This window comes from Bubalus bubalis, chromosome 16 (genome assembly GCF_019923935.1).
Source record: "Bubalus bubalis isolate 160015118507 breed Murrah chromosome 16, NDDB_SH_1, whole genome shotgun sequence".
Classification (NCBI taxonomy): domain Eukaryota; kingdom Metazoa; phylum Chordata; class Mammalia; order Artiodactyla; family Bovidae; genus Bubalus; species Bubalus bubalis.
Window position 1 is genome coordinate 32,228,985 of NC_059172.1, and position 24,266 is coordinate 32,253,250.

Consider the following 24,266-nt stretch of genomic DNA (forward strand, 5'->3'; position numbering starts at 1 on the left):
CCCTTGATCTGCGCCTGTTTACTTGTATCTTACACATTAATTTTACACCCTTGGTGATCTTGTTGTAGATCGTTTAAAGATTAATTGGCAGCCAGCTTAGGGGTGAGAAGTTGCTGTTGCGGTCAAGTAGGTGGGCACTCACCAAGGCAGCAGAGAAGCAACACCGTCGGATGGGGGCAGTTGAAAGGCAGACAGAAGAACAAAACATTAGACAGGCAAAAACACTTACGAGCAACACAGATTGGGACTATTTAGTTCAGGCTGGGCTAAGTCGCTCAGTCACGTCTGACTGTTTGCAAACCTGTGAACTGTAGCCCGTCAGGCTCCTCTGTCCATAGGATTCTCCAGGAAAGAACACTGGGGTGGGTTGTCCTTTCTTCCTCCAGGGGATCTTCCCAACCCAGGAATCAAACTTGTGTCCCTTAAGTCTCCTGCATTGGCAAGTGGGTTCTTTACCACTAGTACCACCTGGGAAGCCCTTTTAGTTCAGGTCAGTCCTCCCTAAAATCAATGCCCTGGGTACGTCACTGCTTCTGTTCTGGGGAAATCCCTTTTTGAACCTCAGTCTCGTGGGGGCTTCCCAGGTGGCGCTAGTGGTAAAGAACTTGCCTGCAATGCAGGAGACTTAAGAGTTGCAGGTTTGATCCCCTAGAAGGGATGGATACCGTTCCAGTATTCTTGCCTGGAGAGGCTCCAAAGAATTGGACATGACTGGAGCGACTTAGAACTCATGCACGCTTCCCACCTGTAAAACAGACAGGCTTCATCAAGGGCTCTGAGTGTTAATAATTCTGCAAGAGTTCCCTCATGTGAGGCTGTTCACTTCACAGCTATACAGGTCAAATGAGGTCAAGACTCCAATCTCCGGGATTTTGGGTAATCAGGCTTTCCTGCCACAAATCGCCAAGTGTGGAGACTGTCCTTAGCGGGAGTCCACCACCAAACCTATCTGGGCTGGGCCCCCAGAAAAAAGAAAACTCCCAGGAGCTGGCATAGAGCCCGTAGCCCATGGTCGGCTTGCTGCCTAGGGAAGGGGTGAAAAGGAAGCCTGACTCTGAGTGAAACGGAAGTGCCTGTGGTCTGACAGTTGCTCTCAACGTTCTGCAGCCAAGAAGGAAGTAAAACTGTCTGGGCACCTTGCAGCTTCCACCCTGAAAGCCCATGGGGCAGCAACAGGTGAGAGCATAAGTGTGTTCTCTGGTCCAGAGCTGGGGCCCATGCTGGTGGGGGGTGGCTGGGAGACAGAAGTCCCTTGAGAACAGGGAGATATTCACAGCCTAGTGGGAGATAGTTAAAGAACCATGGATTGACTGTGATTATCAGTGTACATATGGGTGCTGAAAACCTGTCAACAGAGAGCACCCAATCTAGCCTGGGGCTTAGGGAGAGCTCCAGAGTGGGTTAAGTGACAGAGAACCTGCCCAAGGTCACAGAGCTAAAAAGCAGTCCCACTGCACCAGAGACTTGAAAGGAAGAGGAGTTCAGAAAAAGACACAACTAAATAGAAATCTAGTCAGCTTGAGCTTAGTGCTGGCATCCAGATCTTAACATGGCCATGGAGACCTAGAGGCAGGAAGATTAATTCTGATCTGGGAGAAGGAGGAAGGTTTTCCAGGAGCAGGGATTTTGAGTAGAAGTTTGGAGGATGAATATGAGTTTATCAGGCAGAGAAGAGGAGGGAAAGGGTGAAGGTGGAGGGAACAGCAGGTTCAGAAATGTCAAGCTGCTGAAAGAACCTGATGATGTCTGGAGAGGTGTGTATAAATGTTGTGTTTGGAACAAAAGGCACCTAAAATGGTGAGACTGAGAGGTGAGGCCCGGTAGGTCAGCAGGGGTCATGTGGTGAAAAGCCTAGAAACTCACATTAAGAAGCCTGGGCTTCATCTGGAGGATGGAGGAGCCTCAGAAGAGTCTTGAGCCACAGGAGGGCAGAGGATAGGAGACAGCTGGGTTGGGGGAGAGACAGGAATGTTGGCAAGGAGGCAGTGACAGAAGATTGAGAGTATTAGGTCACTGTCAGACCCAACCCCTGTTGAGAAATTGAAACTTTTTAGGAGACTACAGAGGCATGGAGGAAATGGGAACTGAAACCTGGGCCCTGTTGCGGCTGCGGTCTGGGCAGGTGTGCTTAGCAAGGGAAGTGAAAGCGTTTGGCTGACTGGCAGCCCAAACCTGAGGAAGGTGAGAGAGCTTGGGAGGGAATGTGGGAGACTTGTTCTGGGGTGGGAGCCCTGTTGCAGGCTAAGGCAGCGTTAGGTGCCACGTCCAAGGAGGCAGAGAGGCACCTGCCACTGCCACTGTGCAGCCCTCTAGGTCCCTGCCCCTCAGAGATCTCACTTCCTTCTGCCAAGCCTTTGCTCAGATGTCTCTTGAGATAAGCTTTTTGTCCCTCTCCTCTCTGCCTTTCCAGCACCCTGTGATTCCCCATCAGGCCCTGCCCGGCCCTCCAGGGAGCCTTCTCTGGGCAGAGCAGGTTCCTGACTTCCCACCCTGCCTGAGTGGTGGCCTGGCCATGCCCTGCCTTGAGGCAGGTCTTGTTCTGTGGTCTTGGTTCACTAATCCAGTCACTGTTACCTTGCAGCAAGAGCCCCTCTCTCATCTGACTCTTCCCACAAGAGTGCATTTAGAGAGTGACAGTCATAATCAGACCCTGGGGCCCTCAAAGAAGCCACGTTGCACTTGTTTGTCCTAGAGCAGGTGCATGGGAGGGCTGCTCATAGGCCACGCTGGTTGGGTCTTTGTTCTGGAGAAAGTCTCAACCTGACGTGAGTCAAACAGGCAGGTCTAGGTGGAGGGTCCCGTATTCTTTTTTATAGTCTCTCTTTTTTTTAAAAATTGAAGTATAGTTGATATTGGAGAAGGAAATGGCAACCCACTCCAGTGTTCTTGCCTGGAGAATCCCAGGGACAGGGAGCCTGGTGAGCTAACGTCTCTGGGGTCACACAGAGTCGGACATGACTGAAGCGACTTAGCAGCAGCAGCAGCATAGTTGATACATAGTATGATGTAAGTTACAGGTATACAATATAGTGATTCACAATTTTAAAGGTTATATTCCATTTATAGTTAATATAAAATATTGGCTATATTCCAACCTTGTAGCTTATTTTATACATAATAGTTTGTATTATGCCTATCCATCCATATATTGCCCCTCCCCCTCCCCACTGGTTTGCTCTGTATATCTGTGAGTCTGTTCCTTTTCTGTTATTTTTATGAGTTTGTTATATTTTCTAGATTCTAGTTTCCACATGTAAGTGATATTATTTGGTATTTGTCTGTCTGATTTATTACACTTAGTATAATAGCCAGGAGGCTAGCAGGAAGCAATTCACCTCTAAGGGTTGGATAGAAGGGGCTTAATGAAGGGACTGCTGTATTGAGATGTAGGCTGGCGAATGGAACAGATGAAAAATGGTGCGGCTCCCACTCAGAGACTAGGGCTGAAAGGAGGGACAGGAGTCCCATTACTGGAGCCCAGTGAGAGGTGGGCCTGCCAAGAAGAAATGGGATCAAGGAGGTCGGAGGGGAGGCAGCAAAGCAGGGAGGGAGCAAAGGGAGAAAGCCCAATGTCTCTCTTCTCTCATCCTCTGGTCTCCTGTCATTTCTCATCATCAAAACCCAAGTAGAAGCCAGTTAGCAAGGGTGCCTTGTGATGCAGCCCACAGGGATCAACCTCTTGGAGGGCTGAGGGTCTGGGTCGGGTGCAAATAGAGGATAACCATCTCCAGATATGCCTGAAAATTTGTCATCCAGATGGAATATCTGGATGATGCCTATGGCTTTGACCCAGTCATTTCTCTGTGATCAGTGCTGGGTTGGAGAAAGCTTTCCTTACTGCCCTAGAAAGAAAGGACCAAACTTCACGTTTACCTTCCTATTGCTATCATCTGGAAAGCACTGTCTGGGGACTTGGAGAATAACAGAGCCACAAGGGTCTCAAGGGTAACCATGTGTTTTGCTGAAAGTTTTAACTTTCATTTCAGGTTCAAAGGATTTGTTAACAAAAGAAACCACTTGTTATAAGTAAACAATTCCAATATTTAATAGAGAATTATCTATCTTACTTTCAGTATACAATCATTAAAAAAAAGAGAATCAATATCTAATAGAGAATTATCTATTTTACTTCCAATAAACAGTCATTAAAAGGAAAGAGAAATAGAATACGAAAGGAGAGTAATAGTACATACATCACCAAATTGGGTTTTGACCGACATGCATATTCAAACAGCGCTGAGAAGTCCCGTGTAACAGCAATCTGGAGTCCCAGTTCGGGAAAAGTCCCGGGCAGTTTGTCTACTCCATGAGTGAGATTTCAAAATTGTAGTTTGGGGGTTCCCCCTTATAATCCCAGGCTGCAAACTGATAGCATCATCAGAGGAAACTGCAGCTCTGGTTTAATCTTTTTTATAGTGCTATTTGTTTTGTTTTGCAAATATTGGAATGTTGTTAAGCCCAGCATGGGTGGCCAGACCCCCTCCAAGGGCTCAACAATTCCAAGATCTGTCCCCTATCTAATCTGTGGTGCCAGGTGGCTTGTACTCACAGCAGGCAGGTAGTCAGGACAGTGTCCAGGCAGGTCAGAAGCAAGGTCAGAGGCCTGCACTGCTTCCTCAGTCTCTGAAGCCTAAACAAGACTTTTGTTGTTCAGTCACTCAGTTGTGTCTGACTCTTTGCAACCCCATGGACGACAGCATGCCAAGCTTCCCTGTCCATCACCATCTCCCAGAGTTTGCTCAAACTCATGTCCATTGAGTCGGCAATGCCACCCAACCATCTCATCTTCTGTTGTCCCCTTCTCTTCCTGCCTTTGATCTTTCCTAGCATCAGGAGCTTTTCCAATGAGTCGGTTCTGTGCATCAGGTAGCCAAAATATTAGAGTTCCAGCTTCAGCATCAGTCCTTCTAATGAACATTCAGGGTTGATTTCCTTTAGGACTGATTGATTTGATCTCCTTGCAGTCCAAGGGAATCTCAAGAGTCTTCTCTAGCACCACAGTTCGAAGGCATGGATTCTCTGGTGCTTAGCCTTTTTTTTTGTCCAGCTCTCACGTCCATACATGACTACTGGAAAAACTATAGCTTTGACTATATGGACATTCGTAGGTAAAATAATGTCTCTGCTTTTTAACATGCTGTTTAGGTTTGTCATTGCTTTTCTTCCAGGGAGGAAGCAAGCAAGTCTTTTAATTTCATGGCTGCAGTCACCATCCACAGTGATTCCCTAATACCACGCCAACATACACAGTGCCTGAGAGACAGAGAGAGCTGGGCCCCGGGTCACAGGGCCAATGTGAGATAAACAGTATCCAGATTATACAGTGAAGGGCCACATAGCTAGAAAGCAGTAGAGCCACAATTCAAACCAGTTAGTCTGACTTGTTTGAATTTTGGACAGAGGAGCCTGGTGGGCCACAGTCCATGGGGTTGCTAAGTGTCGGACATAACTGAGTGACTAAGCACAGCACAGTCTGACTTAGAACTTAACCCAAGCTCTTAGCCATGACCCCAAGCTGAATGCCCAGTGTACAGGGAGGAAAGGCAATGGAGTTAGTGTGACCCAGCACAAGGTGCCTTGTCCTTCAGACCTACACTGTCCCCTTTGTGGTCCGTGCACTCACAAGCCTCCCACTGTGGGGAGAAGCAGTGAAGTCACTACCCAGTGTACCTCGTGAGGACAGAGGGCTCAACAAAAACAGATGACAGGCCTGAATAGGCCCTCAGGCAACACCCTCCCTTAGGGAGCTGTACTGGGCCTTCTATTCTATTATCTGGCTGCCCACACTTAACACTCCACTGCTGGTAAGCCTCAGGTTCTTCAGGCTTTCCAATCCATCCATCCATCCATCCAGATTCCTTGTCCTAAGTGCTGGGAACATAGTGACAAATAAAACCTCCTCCCAGAGATCTATGGGGACGGGGAGCACTGATAGGATGGGTGAGAGGAATGCACATGCTTATTACAAAGTGTGAGAAACACCCTAAAGGGGTATCACTTTTCCAAAAAAAAATCATGTTAAATTTTATTTATTTTTGGCTGGGCTGGGTCTTCGTTGCGGTATGTGGTCTTCTCGTTGCAGTGGCTTCTCTAGTTGCAGAGCATGGACTCTAGGTGTGCGGGTTTCACTAGTTACAGCATGCAGGCTCAGTAGTGGTGGCTCGTGGGCACTAGAGGGTGGCTTAGTTGCCTCACGGCATGGATCTTACTGGACGGGATTGAACTCGTGTCCCTGCATTGGCAGGCAGATTCCTAACCACTGGACCACCAGGGAAGCCCAACACTTTTCAACATTTAGAGGGAACATCAAAGTGGGACACCCATGGAAGACCACAGTGTACCTCTGCAGGCTGATTTCCTAGGATTCACTACTCAGGCTGCTCCTAAACATGGCTCAGGCCCATGCAGCCTGCGGTTTTTGCTCTCTCTCACTGTTCCTCTCCTGGGAATGTCCACCTCCCATGCATCAAAGCCCACTTCCGGTTCAGCCTTCCAAGTCCCCTCTTTTAGACAGAGGCAGCTTCCCCACTTGGAGCTAGCACAGCTAGCTTTGGAATTTCTTACTCATGCTGGAACAATAGTGAAGCAATTCTAGATCTTGTTTCTCCATCTGTAGCTCCTGTTAATTCAACTTTTCATTTTCTCCTCCTTGAATACTACATTTGCTCTAAAAGTTTGACAGTTTGGCAGCCCAGTTTTTGAGAGAAGAGGTTGCATGAGGCCAGAAACTATGACAGAGTTGTTAATCATCTGGATACCGGAGTTGCAATCCTGCTTCTAACTGTGTGATCACGGGGAAGTTATTTAACCTCTCTGAACTTCTGTTTTCCCATCCTTAGTGAAGTGAAAGTCACTCAGTCGTGTACGACTCTTTGCGACCCCATGGACTATACAGTCCATGGAATTCTCCAGGCCAGAATACTGTAGTGGGTAGCCTTTCCCTTCTCCAGGGGATCTTCCCAACCCAGGGTTCGAACCCAGGTCTCCCACATTGCAGGCGGACTCTTTACCAACTGAGCTATCAGGGAAGCCCTTCCCATCCTTAAAGTCAGGATAACTGGTGTTGTGAGAATCAATGAGTTAATATAGTCAAAGCCCAAAGTACCAGGCTGTGCCTGGTACTCCATAAGCGTGTAAGAAATTTTAGCTATTATTATTACAGCTATCATGAGGGGTCAGACCAATGTGTAAACAACTCCTCACACCCAAGCAAAGCTTGTGCAGATACACAGAGAGGCTCAACACACAGGCACACTTTGAAGATGAGGCTGGGTGGGTAACTATAACCTCATTTTAGAGATGGGCATAGGCTCAGACAAGGCAGGGGCATTCATTCATCTAACAAATATTTATGGGCAATTACCACATGTCAGGCACTGCCTCTCTTCCCACACAAAGACTTCTGAATCCTCAGGGAGGGGATGAAGATACTGTGTTTTAAACAAGCACCCTTAGGTGATTCTCAGCTGAGGCAAGTCTGCAAAAAACACTTAGATTCCAGGATACTAGGGCAAGCATCTGGCCAGATTTCAAATTTGGAACTGGGTTTGATAGGAAATACCATCTTCTGGTGGCAGATTTGCACATCAGTTAAGAGCACAGACCCTGGAGCCTTGATTAATTGGGTACAAATCTTAGTTTGCATTACCCTTAGCGACTGCAGGGTAAAACGTGGCCAATAGTATTAACTACTTCAAATTTGTTGCGAGAATTAAATTATTTATGTGACGTGCTGACACATAGTAGCTATTATAAAGTGTGAGCTATTATTATTACTGTGCCCACTGTAGATAAGCATCAGAGAAGGCAGGGGTGGTGGATTTGACGCTTCTTACCCCAGGATTGGCTCTGCCTACAGTGTTGGCGGTGTCTGTCTCTTCAGGGAGACTCACCACCTGCTCCCTTCCGCTGGAAGAGCTTTCCTGAGCCAGGGAATTCCCTCTCATAGCAACTGACAGAAGCTCCCAGCATTCTGATGCCACACGCACTGCCCACAGCAACATGGCAAGAATTAGATCCCATCATGGGGCCAAGGCTGGACCAGGAAGACAGATGGGTTTAGGGATTGGAGCTGTCCATTTAGGAGGGCTGAAAATCAGAGAGGGAGTACAGGTCCTGGGGAAGTTTGTCTCCATACACTGGGCCAACTTTGGTTGAGAGTGGTGCTCAGCTCACCCATGCCACAGTACGCTGGTGTGTGGATGGATGTGTTGCAGACAGGCAAAGGGTGGGTGCCCAGGGAGAAGGCAGGATGCCAGGGCCTCTGCCAGCCCTCCAGGACACTCATTTTGGCCTACAGCCCCCCAGCAGGGAGCAGGCAAGCATGTTCTGTTTTGGCATTAACTAGGCAAGCTGTGGGAAAGTAAGCAGCAGGCTTCCTAAGCTGAATAGGGTCTGCTCCCTCCACAGGCCAGTGCACAGTGGTTATAGAGCTGTCCCTCCCCGGAAACAATTCTCTCCCCTGCTCCCTGCCTGACCCCCCAACCCCCAGCTCAGCCTGGAGGGTCTTCTCTGTGGAAGAGGCTCCCAGATGGGTAGCATCCCATGCCTTCCAGGCTGGGAAGTCCCAGTGTCCCAGAAGAGGAAACGAAGGCTGAGGGAGGGCAGGGACTTCCCGGGTCCTCACAGTGAGTCAGGACAAAACCAAGACTGTAGCTGGGCTCAACCTCCTCCCAAGGGAATTCCTCTTTTTGTGTTTTATTATTTTTTTAAACTTGCAAACAAAACCAGAATGAAAATGCAGGGAAGCTGAAGGAAAACACATGCACACACAGAGGAAACTCATATTTGTAGGCCAGTATGTTGTAGGCATTTTATATAAACATTCCCATTTAATTCCCATCACAACCCTGCAAAAAATCATTATTTTCCTTTTATGGACAAGGGAACCTGGTTTAAAAGAGGTTTTAGGACTTGGTCAAGAATCCAAAGCTAGGCGGAGGAGGAGCTGGACATCTGACCCAGGTTTGCTGACCCCAAATCCCTGTGCTGTCCACCCAAACCTGTTGTACCCATTGGTCCAGCTTCACAGAGTTGTAATCATAGTGCAACTCCCAGTGGGAAGCCCTGGTCAGCATCCCACATGGCAGTCATTCAGCCTTCCTTAACGTATCCCAGGTTGGGTAGTCACTTGCTTACATAGCTCCCCAGCCCTTTACAGATCATGTACCTGTTATTTCACTGGACTTGCACCCACCCACCTAGGAGGAACAAAGGACAGAATCTGCAATGTGCCAAAGGTCACACTCAGCGAGTGCCTGGTAGAGATAGGACTAGATCTATGGTTTCCTGCCTCTTGATGTCAAAATCATGTGATGGTTAGCTCCTATTATAGCCTTGGGGCTGTCCCCTTACCTCCACCCCGAGCTGTAATACTCCTTGACAGGGGCACTGACAGAGCATGTAATTCCCTACCCCAGTGCCTGCCTCTCAGGGACTCACCTCTGGCCTTAGATCTCTGCTACCTGACTCTCCTGGGCTGACCTGCATGTCCTGACCTTACTGCATACCTTTGGTTCATGTGTTGAGATTGTGGGCTGCTGGAGTACAGGGCCTGGAGTATACCTCAGATAGCTGCTTACAACTGAGCCCAGAATAAGGGGCTTTTGATGCTGGATAGAATCTAAGATCTAGTTCTGCCACAGACCCACTTTGTGCCCTAGGAAGAGCCTCTACCCTCTTCTTGTGGCTGATTTTGAAGCTTCACTCCAGTGGGCTGTGATTCTCTGTCTGAGAGCTGTGGAAGAGACAGGCTCATTTCTACATCAGGCTTAACAGAGGCCTGTGTGAGAGATACCTCAGGCAGGAGCAAAAACCAGTGTGTGTGTGTGAGCTGGAGATAGACGGGGAAAGGTGACTAGGGTAGAAGGGAGGTGAATGGGGGTGAGGTTCACAGACTGCATTGTCTGCAACAGCGTCCCCAGGTCGGCTTGCAGGGGCGGGGTGCGGGGCTCAGGCAGGAGATAGCTGGCATCTGGATGGGGAGACAGGTAGTCCTGAGCAGTCTGCAACAGTGTGAGTGGGAGATAATGACAAAGCAAGGAAGGGGATAGAGGAGGCTTTGAATCCCCACTACAGCAAGGGGTGCCTTGGTGCAGAATGGGCAGATGGGATGCTGGCCACCTTCTTTGGAGAAAGCTTTGAATGGAGTACTAACCTGTCATGGGTGTCCATTCTGGGGTGCTGGAGTGGGTGAGGTGGGGTGCTGTTCCATGTTAGCCATGCTCAAGTGCTGGTGCATACTTTACCTGAGGTTTCTCCTGGGAGTCCTGTGGAATACGAAAATAGCTCGTCTTTCAATGCCCACTTTTACATCTGTACCAGGTCAACTTTCAGTCCTGGCTCTGACTTAGAATCACATTCCTTCCAGGAGACTATATAGCCGCAGGCATGCTGAAGGGAGAGCACAGCTTCAGAGCTAGAGGTAGTCAGGGGCTAGGCCTCGCTCTCCTGTCCTAACTGTGTGACCTTGGGTAGGTCGTTTTACTTCTGGGCCTCAGTTTGTGAAATCTGTGAAATGGGTCATATGTACTGCTAGGGTTTGTGGTGAGGGTTAGAAGCAATGAAAATAATATGCTTAGTTCAGAGCTTGAAACATGGAAGAGGGGAAATAAATGGTAGCTATTATTAATTCCTTCTCAGGGTAAGAATCCCATCTGTGGCCTCCTCGATGGAAGGGAGCCAGCACCTGGTTGCACAGTCACAGGGATGGAGGAGCTCACTCCCTCCAGGGGCCACTCTGCCTGGAAAACCTCCTTCTTGAGATGCAGCTGAGACCTGTACCAGTTTGGTCTCCAGGGCCACAGGAACGTTCTATGGCATTTCCCCCAAAGAATCTCAAGAGGTCTGACTGTAAAAGAGTGCTTGCCTGCATCGTAGGAGCAAGGCTCTGGAAGTCCCCAGCCTGGTTCAAAGGGGACATTTTAGTCAGGCTTACATTATATAGAAATCTCTTTCTCTATTCCTGTGGAGTCTGGAACATATGGATTGTACCCTCCCAAATCTGCTTTTTTCCCTGGGTGAACTCTCCCAATTCCTTTGAACACTTCTCATAGAGGCAACCTCAGGTGGTGCAGTGGTAAAGAATCCACCTGCCAACGCACGAGATGGGAGTTTGATGCCTGGGTTGGGAAGATCATCTGGAGAAGGAAATGGCTACCCACTCCAGTATTCCTGCCTGGGAAATCCCACGGACAGAGGAGCCTGGCTGGCTACAGTCCATAGGGTCACAGGGAGTCGGACACGACTGAGTGGCTGAGCACACAGAGAGGCAAACAGGAGAACTGAGTTCTGGTCCCAAATCCATCACTTCAGGGCAAGTCACTTATCTTCACTGAGCCTCTGGTTCCTCATTTGTAAAATGAAGAAAACAATACTCTCTCATAGGATGATAATGAAGATTAGTTTGGAAAAGTAATACAAAAGTTTGGGGTTGGGAAAAGGCACTTGGTAAATATTAAACACATTTTAAAAGAAACCACATTTTTGAGAAAGCAGTTAGCAAGTAAGCCCATCTGATGTTGCCTCTTAGCTTCTTACAACACCTGTAAAGAAAATCATTCCAGAAAGTCAGTGCCATTCCTGGCTTCAAAATAAGGGCAAATCAGGTGGAGGGTACCCTCCTCAATCCATAAAGTCAAGTCCCAGGGTTTGACTTCAGCTGTGAAAAGCTTACTAGGTTCCAGGCTCATTCACTTATCTTATTCTGCAATTGTGGATCAAAGCCTAGAGAAGGCTTAGCAGATCAATGATAGAGACTAGATCCCAAATTTCCCAACATCTAGCACCTTTATATGCCTAGTGCTCACTTCCAATAAAGAGAAGTGAAGGGAGGGTAATTTCTGGACCAGGCTAGTTGTAACTTTTTGTTTGCAGGACACTGCATCTGGGCAAGCAGTTACCCCTTCCTCTCCACTAGTCCAGTGTCATTCATGGAATGGTTAGCCTGGAACTCAGCCACGGTGAAGGCCCAGGCTGATTGTTCCTTGTTCACCCTTGTGTCCCCAGTGTCTGATCCAAGGCTTGGCACAAAGCAGGACTTTAGAAAATACTTTTTGGATAAATGATGAATCAGCCAGCCTGTATTAAGCACTATACGAGAGGCCCTGTGGTAGGAGAAATTTTATTTAATATAACGAGCCTGTGAGGCTAGTTTTAGATGCCCATTTTACAGGTGAGGAAATATAGGTTGAAAGAGATGAACTGATTAGGTCAAGGCCTCACAATGAACTGCTGGTAGAACTGAGCCCAGGCTGGCTACCTCCACCCTAGCCCACAGAGGTCAGGGAGCTGGGCCTCCACCCACTTATTCCCTTGCCCCAGGCTTTCCCAGACACTAATTGAGGACTCTGATAAAGGGTTCACTATGAATGGCCTCAAGGAAACCAGAAATAGCAAGCCTAGTCTTCCAATTCCTATACAGGTTAATCTGCCTCAAGCATAGCTCTGATTCTATCAACTTCCTATTCAAGAATCTAGGCTAACAATGTAAACAATCTAGGTTGTTCCATCGTCCTAATAGCTGGCCAAGAGGATTTGGTCAAGTTACTTGGGTCTCTCCAGGCTTCACTCACTTTCCTTTTTGCCTGACCCCACTTCTGAGAACAGGTGTTTGAGACCCCAACTTCCGATAAACTGGGGCATTCTAATTCACCCTCCACACATCCCTATGGCTCTGGAAGAGGTGTTTTTCATTTTTCTAAGGACTTCAAGGGAGGCTGATATCCCTACACCCAGATGGTCTGGATAGAGGAGGAAGACGGAGCCCGGGGAGCAGACCAGAGCATCCTGGTTGGGAGATGAGGAAGCCTGAGCTCACCCAAATAGCTAGGCGCAGGCAGAGTGGACTGGCACCCAGAGTGGGATGGCACCTAGAGGTCCTGACTCTCATTCAAGAGCTTCCTCCACTGCCCCTGGAGCCTCCTTTACTTTTCCTCTTGATTGTCATCTGCACCTGTTTCTCTGTACCCTCGAGAACACTTAGTTACCCAGAGATTCTAGCACTGCTGTGTAACCTTCATAAAGTCTCCACTCCTCTGGCCTTCCATCTGTGAAATGGGGGATAGGGTTGGACTTGGACGCCCTGTAGCAGACGACCGATTTTTCCTTTGCAGGGCAACTCGCCCTCGCCCTCACCCAAGCCAGGCATTCGGGGCCGCTGCGAAAGGACTTGTCCACGCTCGCTCCTAGGTGCCTTGGCCCGCCAGGCTCATCTGCACGAGAGGGTAGGGGTGTTGGAGGACCATGAAGCAAAAAAGGCACTCTGCTACTCCCTCAAACAAATAGGCGTACTGCCTGACCCCCCTCCCGCCACATTGTAACTCACACACACTCACACACACGAGTGGGCGTCAGGAGAAGACGGCGGCTTACGCGCGTGCGTCGGCGCAAAGCCCTCTCCCGCCCACGTGCGCGCCCCCGCCGGAGGCGCGCACCGCGGCGGGCAGGCGGGAAAGCGCGCGGGAAGCCCCCGGCTGGCTCCCGCTGTGGGGGAGGGAAGACAGGAGGCGTTTGGAACGTGCCATTCTCGGAGAGAACGGGGGGGATTTCCGTGCTGCGATAGCGTTGTTACCCCTCTCATTCGCCGACCGATCCGTTAGCTCCCTCCGTTCCCCGCCGCCATACGGAGCCCCGAGCCGCGGCCGCGCTCCCTCCCAGAAGCCTGGCCCGGCCCCTCGAGCCCGGCTGTGGCCTAAGCTGTCCCCTCCGCCGCCGGAGTGGGGCGCTGCGCCGCGCGTTGGGGCCGGAAATTCCCGCGGCCTGAGTGGAGGAACCGAAGCACAGAGCGCGGCGCCGCCTACCACCTCCCGGGGCCCGGCAGAGAGGGTCGGGCTGCCTTAGTGGGGGTGGGAGGGCCGCGTGTGAGGAACTGCGGAGCCGGCGGCGGGTGGGGAGGCGCGGAGGGCAGGGGACGGGACGACAGGGTTGCTGCTCCAGAGGCTGGGAGACCCTGCTCCCCCGCAGCCGGGCCCCCGCCCCCTCGCGGTCTCCGCCTCCTTGCCTCACACACCCCCCGGGCCGCCAGAGCCCAGGCCTTCCCGGGGCTCCTCCTCCTTCTCTTCACACTCACCCTCCGACCCGGGTTCTTCTGCCACCCGCCGGCCTTGCAGCTTCCCGGGCGAGTCTTCGTTCTCAGGCTCTCCTTACACACACACACACACACACACACACACACACACAAGCACACGCCCGCTCCCGGGGCGGCCCTCTCCTCTCGACCCTCCTTTTCGTCTCCTCACTTACGCTGCCGTGGGAGGAGGATTGATGTCCCTTCAGCATCATGCAGCCGCCGCCGAGGAAGGTGAGGATGCAGCTGGGGGTCTTTGAGGTTTTGGGCGGGGATGCGTACAAGGAACGCGGCTGGGGCACCGCGGCGCCCCCTCCCCCTTTGCGCAGGGGGCCGTGAACGCGGTCGTCTCGGGCTTGTCACTCACTTGCCGCCGGTTCCTGGAGGGGGGCGCGCGTGTTTGGTGCCTTCGCGGCGGAGGGGCGGCCGTGGCTTGTCCCCTCCACGCACAGGAGACCACCCCCCAACCCTAGACATTTCACAAGAGTTTCGAGTGTGTGTGTGTGTGTGTGTGTGTGTGTGTGTGTGTGTGTGTGAGCGCGCGCATGGCAGTGCTGCTCTCTGCAAAGTGCTTTCTCCGGGGCTGCACCGAGGGGAGGTGGGGGAGCCCCTGCAGCTTTGCAGAGCCTTGTGTTTGTGTGACTGTTCAGTCTGCACCAGGTTTGAGCTCCCCTCTCGCTTGTTGCCACCCTCGCGCATTTGCCGATTTACAGGACATTTGTTACCAGCCTAGCCTTAAGATTTGGCCCGCTTTCCCCACCGGGCGACCGAAAAGAAGTCGCAATAGCCACCCCACCCCAGGGGAAAACAAGAAATTAAGCATTGAACGGTTCTGCCTTTCTCTTCCCGGTTCCTGCCCCGCCCCTCCGACAAGGGGGAGAGGAAGGTGGTGATTCTCTTCCCAGGAGAGCGAGAACCGGGCGGTGCGTGGCGTGTTCGCCGCGATCTGGGCTTGGGGTGGGAGTGACGAGTGCTCCGGACTTGTCAGCAGCTTCAACCCTTCCAGAACTGTTTCAGTGTCCTCTTCCCCAGTTTTTTTCCCAGGGACCGAGGCTGTGTCCTTGTCGTTTCAATCTTGCAGATGGTTACTGTCTACTCAGGGTGCTGGGTGGAGGAGGCTGTTCTGTCCTCCCCTTGTGGGCAAACATTTGGTGAATGCCTAACTCACTCGTGTCTGCTCCCTCTTCTTTTCTGTTTCTCACCTGGGTTTCTCCAAGTGAGTCTTTTTCTTTTCACACGTAGCCCTCCGGTAGCCCTGCTCCGGTGGCGGCGAGGGTTCCAGGCCCACTGTAACCTGAATCCTGACCTGGCGGGTGAGGCACTGGCCAATTTGCATTTACTGTTCTGTTTGAAGTGGAAATGCCTCGGGAACCGGCTTGCTGGGGTGGCTTAAAAGCACTGCCTATGCTGGAAGGTCACTTTTGCTTTCTTCTTCGTGAACAAGAGATTGTGATTTGATGTGCTGTCAGCAAGGGCGTCATCCTGCGAGTGTGCTTCTCCTAGCCATTATAGAATAATTTTTGTAGTTGATGGATGCATATAATTTCATGAATGTGTAAATTTCAGTCATTAGATATTAGGCATTCTTATGTCCCCTTCTCCCATCTATGCTCTGCTCACCTCTCCTTATGGTTAATACATTTGAATCCTGTTTGGAAGAAGTAGAAGACAGACTCTTTTAAAGCTCTAAGAAGACCTAGATAGGTATTGTACATGAAATGAAACGACTGGCAGTTTATTTTGCACCTCTTTAATCTGTAATTTTTATACTCATGTACTTTCATTTAGCTTCTGCTTCAGGTGATTTTGGCTAGTTGTTAAAATTAAGTATCTGCTAAAAAAAGTAAACAAAATTAGGTGGCTAATAACAGGATTGTGGTCCTCAGAGGAGAGGCAAGTAACAGTTATATATTCTGACAAGTATTACATATTTTCCTTAAATAATCTTTTAAAGTTGCGGTAAGCCCTTATAAATATGTGGTATATTTCAGGTGAAAGTTACACAGGAACTGAAAAACATTCAAGTTGAACAGATGACAAAACTTCAAGCCAAACATCAAGCAGAATGTGATTTGCTTGAAGATATGAGGTAAGGTTATAGTAAATAGTTGGAGAACTTCTATATCTCTGTTTCAAAGAACCTTTGAGTTACCAAGCCCCAGGAACTGATGATGGAATTTCCTTTTGGATTTCCTGCTTTAAGGCTGTTAGAGCTTTAACTCAGCTAGAAATTGTAACTGGAACTAACACAATACAAACTTTTTTCCTTCAGTGGAGAAACCTATAACGTTCACATACTTTTATGAAAATAAAAAGTTCTTACAAATTTATCAAATTATATAAACAGTGAAATGGAAATTCTTATTTAATCCTTCTACTAAATTGACCTTTCTGCATTTATTGACCTTAACGATTTCACCTGGAATTTTAAACTGACACCTGGTTAATGATTAATATCTGGGGGTGAGCCAGTCAACCTCAGGTGATTATTAGAACATGACAAATATAAGTTTGAACATTAAATTTAGTGGGACATGTGTTTATCAGATTTTATTGTTAAACTTAACCAGTATCCACAATCAGCTAACTTTGAATTTAAAAGATAAGACATCTTGCCAGCATTGGGAAAGTCAGTAACTTTCTTTATGGAGGTAATCATGACTCAGTTTATTGAAAGAAACACCACTGTTTTAGCAGTTCTATAATACAAACTGACAGTTCAGCAAACATATTTTTGTAAAGGTTGATTTGCATGTTGAAACAGAGTAGCTGCCATTCTTATTTCCCTATATTAATGTATTTATTAAACTGAAATTGGGTCTGTAAGCCTCATCAGATTTTTTCCTGTGCTGCACAAAACCTCATGTTGATTTCATGAAAAATACCAACTATATGTTGTCATATTTATGTGTTCAGTTAGCTGAATTGTTCGTAGCCCAAAGATTTTTATTTAATAGTTCTTTTTTTTCCCCTCCCATATTTAATTTAGGTAGTGTTTATGAATATTTCTACTATTTACATACCTTTTCAGGGTTTCTAACTAAGGCATATTAATTAGACTCATCCAAACTTGGATATACCAAGATCATTGTTTTCTGACTGGAAACTACTTTTTTTTTTAACTTTTATTTTTACTTTGGTGTATAGGTGAGTAACAATGTTGTGTTAGTTTCAGGTGAAAACTACTCTATTTTAGTTCTGTATTTGTTTCTTTGCCTTTCTTGTGGCCACAGGGATGTTTTTAGATGTAAATAATTCCTGTGCAAGATACCCGAAATTTTTCATATGGTTAAAATTAAGTTTGTAACAACTATTAAGTGAACTAAGGCATTTTATATTTTAGCAGTTTTAGGAAGGCAGACTTAGTTTGTAAGTAAAGTTCTTCTGTGGGGTATGAATAGTCAGTAGTCATTGTCCTTTTGATTATATTCTAAAGACTTCTTGTTTGCATTCTTTTCTCTGTTTCCCCTGTTGCCTCTTCCTTGACTTATGGTCAACTAGATGGACACACAGTTGCTGCCAAGTTGGTCTAGGTTGTTGCTCCCGCTGCTACTGTTTAGTTGTTTGTATTATTCCTGACTTCATTACATTTCACTTGCATTGCTGTGGTAATATCCTAATTATTGCTTTAGTGTTCTTGTATCTTCTAATCTTCTCCCAATCTCCGTTTAAATCTGTTTTCCACATTGTCGTCAGTTAACTTTCTAATCGCTATTATATATGAGGTTCTCTGTGGTCTTCTGAATAAAGACCAAACACTTTGTTATAGCATATGTAGCCCTTTGCAACCCAGTTGCAAGCTACAAGCTCCGTTTTCCTGGCTTAGTTACTACCATTTCATGCCCATTTATCCTTCCTTCTTAATCCTCTGGCTTGGCCACTCAGGACTTCTGGTTATCTAATTGTGTTCTCTACATTCATGCCTTTGTTTGCACCCTCCCGGTTTTCATCTGGCAAATTCTGGTTGCCATTTAAGTTTGTGAGTTTGCTCTTCTCTGTGATCTCAAATGATTTTGATTTGCACATGCTTCTGTCTTCCACCATCATATGAATTCCTTGAAGTCATAGGCTAAGCCTTACTTGGGTTTGTATCTTTGTACTTTTTGTTTAAGCTGGCAGAATTGTTAAGTGGATGTAACTGTTAAGTGGATTATTTAAGTGTAGTTTATTAGTTTTTAGGTGATACATTTTATAAGCTCTATTTATAGGGAGCTATAGGTGGTGTTGGGTCTTCTTGGGTGGTTCAGTGGTAAATAATCTGCTTGTCAATGCAGGAGAAGCGTGTTCAGTTCCTGGGTCAGGAAGATCCCCTGGAGAAGGGAATGACAACCCACTCCAGTATTATTGCCTGGGAAATCCCATGCACAGAGGAGCCTGATGGGCTACAGTCCATGGGGTCGCAAAGGAGTTGGACACAACTTAGTGACTAACAACAATAGGTGGTGTCATTTTAATTTGACTCATGTAGGCACTTTAAGTTGTACTTTGGCTATTTGATGTTGAGTATATCTGTGTATGTGCATGTTCTTTGTGACCCCCATGGACTGTAACCCACCAGGTTCCTCTGTCCATGGGATTTTCCCGGTAAGAATACTAGAGTGGATTGCCATGTCCTCCAGGGAATCTTCCTGACCCAGGGATTGAACCAGAGTCTCCTGCATTGGCAGGAGAATTCTTTACTACTGAGCCACCTAGGAAGCCAGAGTATTTATGTATAATATGTAAATACAGTGATTGTTGGTGCGCCAAGGATTAATGGGATTTTTTATATTTTAAAGGAGTGTGTTCTCCTTTGTATTAAATCAATGAGATGAATCCCTTCATTCTTAAATAGTTGTGAGCAGAATACTATATTACCTTCTAAAACATAACTTTAGATTTCTGATTTGCTTTTTTCTCCCTAATGGTAATGCAGAATTGGAAGTTTAAAATTGTCTATTCTCAATAGTCATAACTTTTATTGCTTGAGGAGAAGGTGGTCTGGCTTTTCTGGTCTGTCTTAGCAAGTGGAATGACCTTTTAAAAATTCATTAGAAATCTCTGAGCTTGGATTTTTATATGTATTTTGTTGTAAAGGATCTTGCCTGCTTTTCCTTTTTTGAGGCTCTCACCACCACCTTCCTCCCTAAAATCCCATAAATAGCTCTCCTTCTCACTGATGCATCCCCCACCAGTGTTATACTCAGTTTAAATTACTATGAATTTACTATCCCCAAATTCAGATAACTTTGATTTTTAACATAAAGAAGTAGACAGAGAAAAAATTTTTGTGACTTTAAAAAAAGTTAAAAAAAAAAAAAGTCCACAACACATTAAACTGTAAATAGGAAAATTTTATTCTGGGTTATAGCTTCCCTTGGAGAAGGCAATGGCACCCCACTCCAGTACTTTTGCCTGGAAAATCCCATGGACGGAGGAGCCTGGTAGGCTGCAGTCCATTGGGTCACTAAGAGTCGGACATGACTGAGCGACTTCACTTTCACTTTTCACTTTCATACATTGGAGAAGGAAATGGCAACCCACTCCAGTGTTCTTGCCTGGAGAATCCCAGGGACGGCAGAGCCTGGTGGGCTGCCATCTATGGGTCGCACAGAGTCGGACACGACTGAAGTGACTTAGCATACAACATTCTGGAAAAAGCAAAAATTATGAAGATGGGTCTTAAAAAATTATATAAATGAACTTATTTACAAAACAGAAATAGATTCACAGACCTAAAAAACAAACTTATTGGTTACTAAAGGGGATGGGGGTCTGCGTGTTTGATCCCTGGGTGTGGAAGATCCCCTGGAGAAGGAAATGACAACCCACTCCAGTATTCTTGCCTGGGGAAATCCCATGGATAGAGGAGCCTGGTGGACTGCAGTCCATGGGGTCATAGAGAGTCAGACACAACTTAGTGACTAAACCACTATTACCACCAACCATGGTTAGTTCCCCACTCCCTCTCACCCTGTGGAATTTTGAAAGGAGGCCGATTATGGTATCGTGTTTTTTCCCCATTGCTCTCCTCCCCTTCTTCAGTTTATTTGTTCTAGGGGTGCATGTGGAAGCTGGTGTATTGGGAGTGAAGTATGAGAAGGAAAGATAACTCATTTGTTGTTAATCAGGGACATTCCATGCTTTGGGGAGATTTTATACTGAAGTGTTTCCTGTTGACTTTTGCTGTCAGCAGTAGACAAGCACACTTTACTTTCTTTTTAGTTTATTATTAGTTTATTCTCTCTTTGCTTTCTAAGGCCATGTATAAGTAAGTTTCTGAATCCTACAGTCTATGTGTTGTTTATTAGTATAATGTATTTCTTGTTTATTCTAATGATGTGCTAACTCCAGTCAATAAAGAAAGTTCTTTGAAGGGACCCAGAATATAAAGAACTGCCTTCTTAGTAGACATTTTTAGGTTGTTGTATAATATTTTAAAAATCTTAGAATTTTAGTCAGGTGGATACTATGGTATTTGTTGATTTTATAGATGAAAATGGAAACCAAGGCACAGTTGAGAGGAAGTGAATCATATTGAGGTGGACTCTACCCACTCCAGTATTCTGGCCTGGAGAATTCCATGGACTGGATAGTTCATGGAGTCACAACGAGTCGGACATGACTGAGTGACTTTCACTTCACTAGACTTGTTTACTTTTCCGTATCTGTATTTCCCAAGCTTTTAACCAAGGAACTCATAATGGCTCCCATATTTGGAAACATTTGCCTATCAGAATACATTTTAACAAATAATTTGTGTTCTTACTTTTTATTGTTCATATTACTGAGCTGTGAGTCAGCTTTGAGTCAGTATTTTAAAGCTAGTAACACGAGTACAACCAAAGGCAAAGATACATAAACTTTACCTCAGAGAGGGCTAAGTGTATGTATGATTTCTTACAGATGTTCTGAAAAATTTAAACTGGCTCAAGAAGCACTTGTCTTTTCACTGTAGACATCTGCAGGTCTAGTGACCTCAAGTGAGGAATTGCTATGCTATATGTTACCTTCTCTAAACTGTTGGTTCATGGGGGTCACTGGGGATTGGATTCTGAAGTCTGTTGATGTGAGCTCTGAGACTTTTTTTTCATTGTCTCAGATACCTTTATATATAAAAGGGAAACTTAGAGGTAATCTGGCTTCCCAAGGTTTCCTAGTGGTGAAGAACCAGCCAATGCAGGAGACCTAAGAGACTCAGGTTTGATCCCTGGGTCAGGAGGATCCCCTGGAGGAGGGCATGGCAACCCACTCCAGTATTCTTGCCTGGAGAATCCCATGGGTAGAGGAGCCTGGCGGGCTACAGTCCCGAACAGAGTTGTACAGGGTCGTACAGAGTCGGATACGGCTGAATTGGCTTAGCACACAGAAGTGGTCTGGTCTTGTTTGTTGTTCATACGCTCATTTGTTTCCGACTCTTTGGGACTCCATGGACTGCAGCATGCCAGGCTTCTCTGTGCCTCACTGTCTTCTGGAGCTTGCTCAGACTCATGTCCATCAAGTCAGTGATGCTATCCAACCAGCTCATCCTTTTCCCCCTTCTGCTGCCTTCAATCTTTCCCAGCATCAGGATCTTTTCTAATGAGTTAGCTCTTTACCTCACGTGGCCAAAGTATTGGAACTTCAAAATCAGTCCTCCCAATAAATACTCAGGATTGATTTCATTTAGGATTGATTGGTTTGATCTCCTTGCAGTCCGAGGGACTCCCAGGAGTCTTCTCCAGCACCACAGTTCAAAAGCATCAACTCTTTGACACTCAGCCTTCTTTATGGTCCAAGTCTCACATCAGTACATGACTACTGGAAAAACCATAGCTTTGACTAGATGGACCTTTGTCATTAAAGTAATGTCTCTGCTTTTTAATACACTGTCTAGGTTTGCTATAGCTTTCCTTCTAAGGAGGGAGCATCTTTTAATTTCATGGTTACAGTTACTGTCTGCAGTGATTTTGGAGCCCAAGAAGATAAAGTCTGTCATTTTCTAATTTTTCCCCATCTATTTGCCATGAAGTGATGGGACCAGATACCATGATCTTAGTTTTTTGAATGTTGAGTTTCAAGCCAGCTTTTTCACTCTCCTCTTTCACCTTCATCAAGAGACTCTTTAGTTCCTCTTCGCTTTTTGCCGTAAGGGTGGTGTCATTTGCATATCTCAGGTTATTGATATTTCTCCTGGCAGTCTTGATTCCAGCTTGTGTTTCATCCAGCCTGGCATTTCACATGATGTACTCTGCATATAAGTTAAGTAAGAAGGGTCAGATCAGATCAGTCACTCAGTCGTGTCTGACTCTTTGCAACCCCATGAATCGCAGCACGCCAGGCCTCCCTGTCCATCACCAACTCCCGGAGTTCACTGAGACTCATGTCCATCGAGTCAGTGATGCCATCCAGCTATCTCATCCTCTGTCATCCCCTTCTCCTCCTGCCCCCAATCCCTCCCAGCATCAGAGTCTTTTCCAATGAGTCAATTCTTCGCATGAGGTGGCCAAAGTACTGGAGTTTCAGCTTTAGCATCATTCCTTCCAAAGAAATCCCAGGGCTGATCTCCTTCAGAATGGACTGATTGGATCTCCTTGCAGTCCAAGGGACTCTCAAGAGTCTTCTCCAACACCACAGTTCAAAAGCATCAATTCTTCGGCGCTCAGCCTTCTTCACAGTCCAACTCTCACATCCATACATGACCACAGAAAAAAACCATAGCCTTGACTAGACGAACCTTTGTGGGCAAAGTAATGTCTCTGCTTTTCAATATGCTATCTAGGTTGGTCATAACTTTCCTTCCAAGGAGTAAGCGTCTTTTCATTTCATGGCTGCAGTCACCATCTGTAGTGATTTTGGAGCCCAGAAAAATAAAGTCTGACACTGTTTCCACTGTTTCCCCATCTACTTCCCATGAAGTGGTGGGACTGGATGCCATGATCTTTGTTTTCTGAATGTTGAGCTTTAAGCCAACATTTTCACTCTCCACTTTCACTTTCATCAAGAGGCTTTTGAGTTCTTCTTCACTTTCTGCCATAAGGGTGGTGTCATCTGCATATCTGAGGTTATTGATATTTCTCCCAGCAATCTTGATTCCAGCTTGTGTTTCTTCCAGTCCAGCGTTTCTCATGATGTACTCTGCATATAAGTTAAATAAACAGGGTGACAATATACAGCCTTGACGAACTCCTTTTCCTATTTGGAACCAGTCTGTTTTTTCAACAGGTCCAGTTCTAACTGTTGCTTCCTGATCTGCATACAAATTTCTCAGGAGGCAGATCAGATGATCTGGTATTCCCATCTCTTTCAGAATTTTCCACAGTTTATTGTGATGCACACAGTCAAAGGCTTTGGCATAGTCAATAAAGCAGAAATAGATTTTTTTCTGGAACTCTCTTGCTTTTTCCATGATCCAGTGGATGTTGGCAATTTGATCTCTGGTTCCTCTGCCTTTTCTAAAACCAGCTTGAACATCTGGAAGTTCACGGTTCACATATTGCTGAAGCCTGGCTTGGAGAATTTTGAGCATGACTGTACTAGCGTGTGAGATGAGTGCAATTGTGAGGTAGTTTGAGCATTCTTTGGCATTGCCTTTCTTTGGGATTGGAATGAAAACTGACCTTTTCCAGTCCTGTGGCCACTGCTGAGTTTTCCAAATTTGCTGGCATATTGAGTGCAGCACTTTCACAGCATCATCTTTCAGGATTTGGAATAGCTCAGCTGGAATTCCATCACCTCCACTAGCTTTGTTTGTAGTGATGCTTTCTAAGGCCCACTTGACTTCACATTCCAGGATGTCTGGCTCTAGGTCAGTATCACACCATCGTGATTATCTGGGTCGTGAAGATCTTTTTTGTATAGTTCTTCTGTGTATTCTTGCCATCTCTTCTTAATATCTTCTGCTTCTGTTAGGTCCCTACCATTTCTGTCCTATCATCTTTGCATGAAATGTTCCTTTGGTATCTCTGATTTTCTTGAAGAGATCCCTAGTCTTTCCCATTCTGTTGTTTTCCTCTATTTCTTTGCATTGATTGCTGAAGAAGGCTTTCTTATGTCTTCTTGCTATTCTTTGGAATTCTGCATTCAGATGTTTATATCTTTCCTTTTCTCCTTTGCTTTTCACTTCTCTTCTTTTCACACCTATTTGTAAGGCCTCCCCAGACAGCCATTTTGCTTTTTTGCATTTCTTTTCCACGGGAATGGTCTTGATCCCTGTCTCCTGTACAATGTCACGAACCTCATT

The 24,266-nt window shown here is 46.6% G+C and overlaps 1 protein-coding gene across 1 annotated transcript in view; it reads left to right on the forward strand.

Annotated features, from left to right (window-relative positions):
- The first annotated feature begins 13,518 nt into the window (after positions 1-13,518).
- The window catches only part of FCHSD2 (FCH and double SH3 domains 2), a 238,764-nt gene continuing 228,016 nt past the window's right edge, over positions 13,519-24,266 (forward strand). Inside the window, exons 1-2 of the mRNA XM_006064686.4 lie at positions 13,519-14,299; positions 16,057-16,154. Coding sequence (XP_006064748.1) covers positions 14,279-14,299; positions 16,057-16,154 — 119 coding nt within the window. The 5' untranslated portion in view covers positions 13,519-14,278. The remainder of the gene's footprint in view (positions 14,300-16,056; positions 16,155-24,266) is intronic.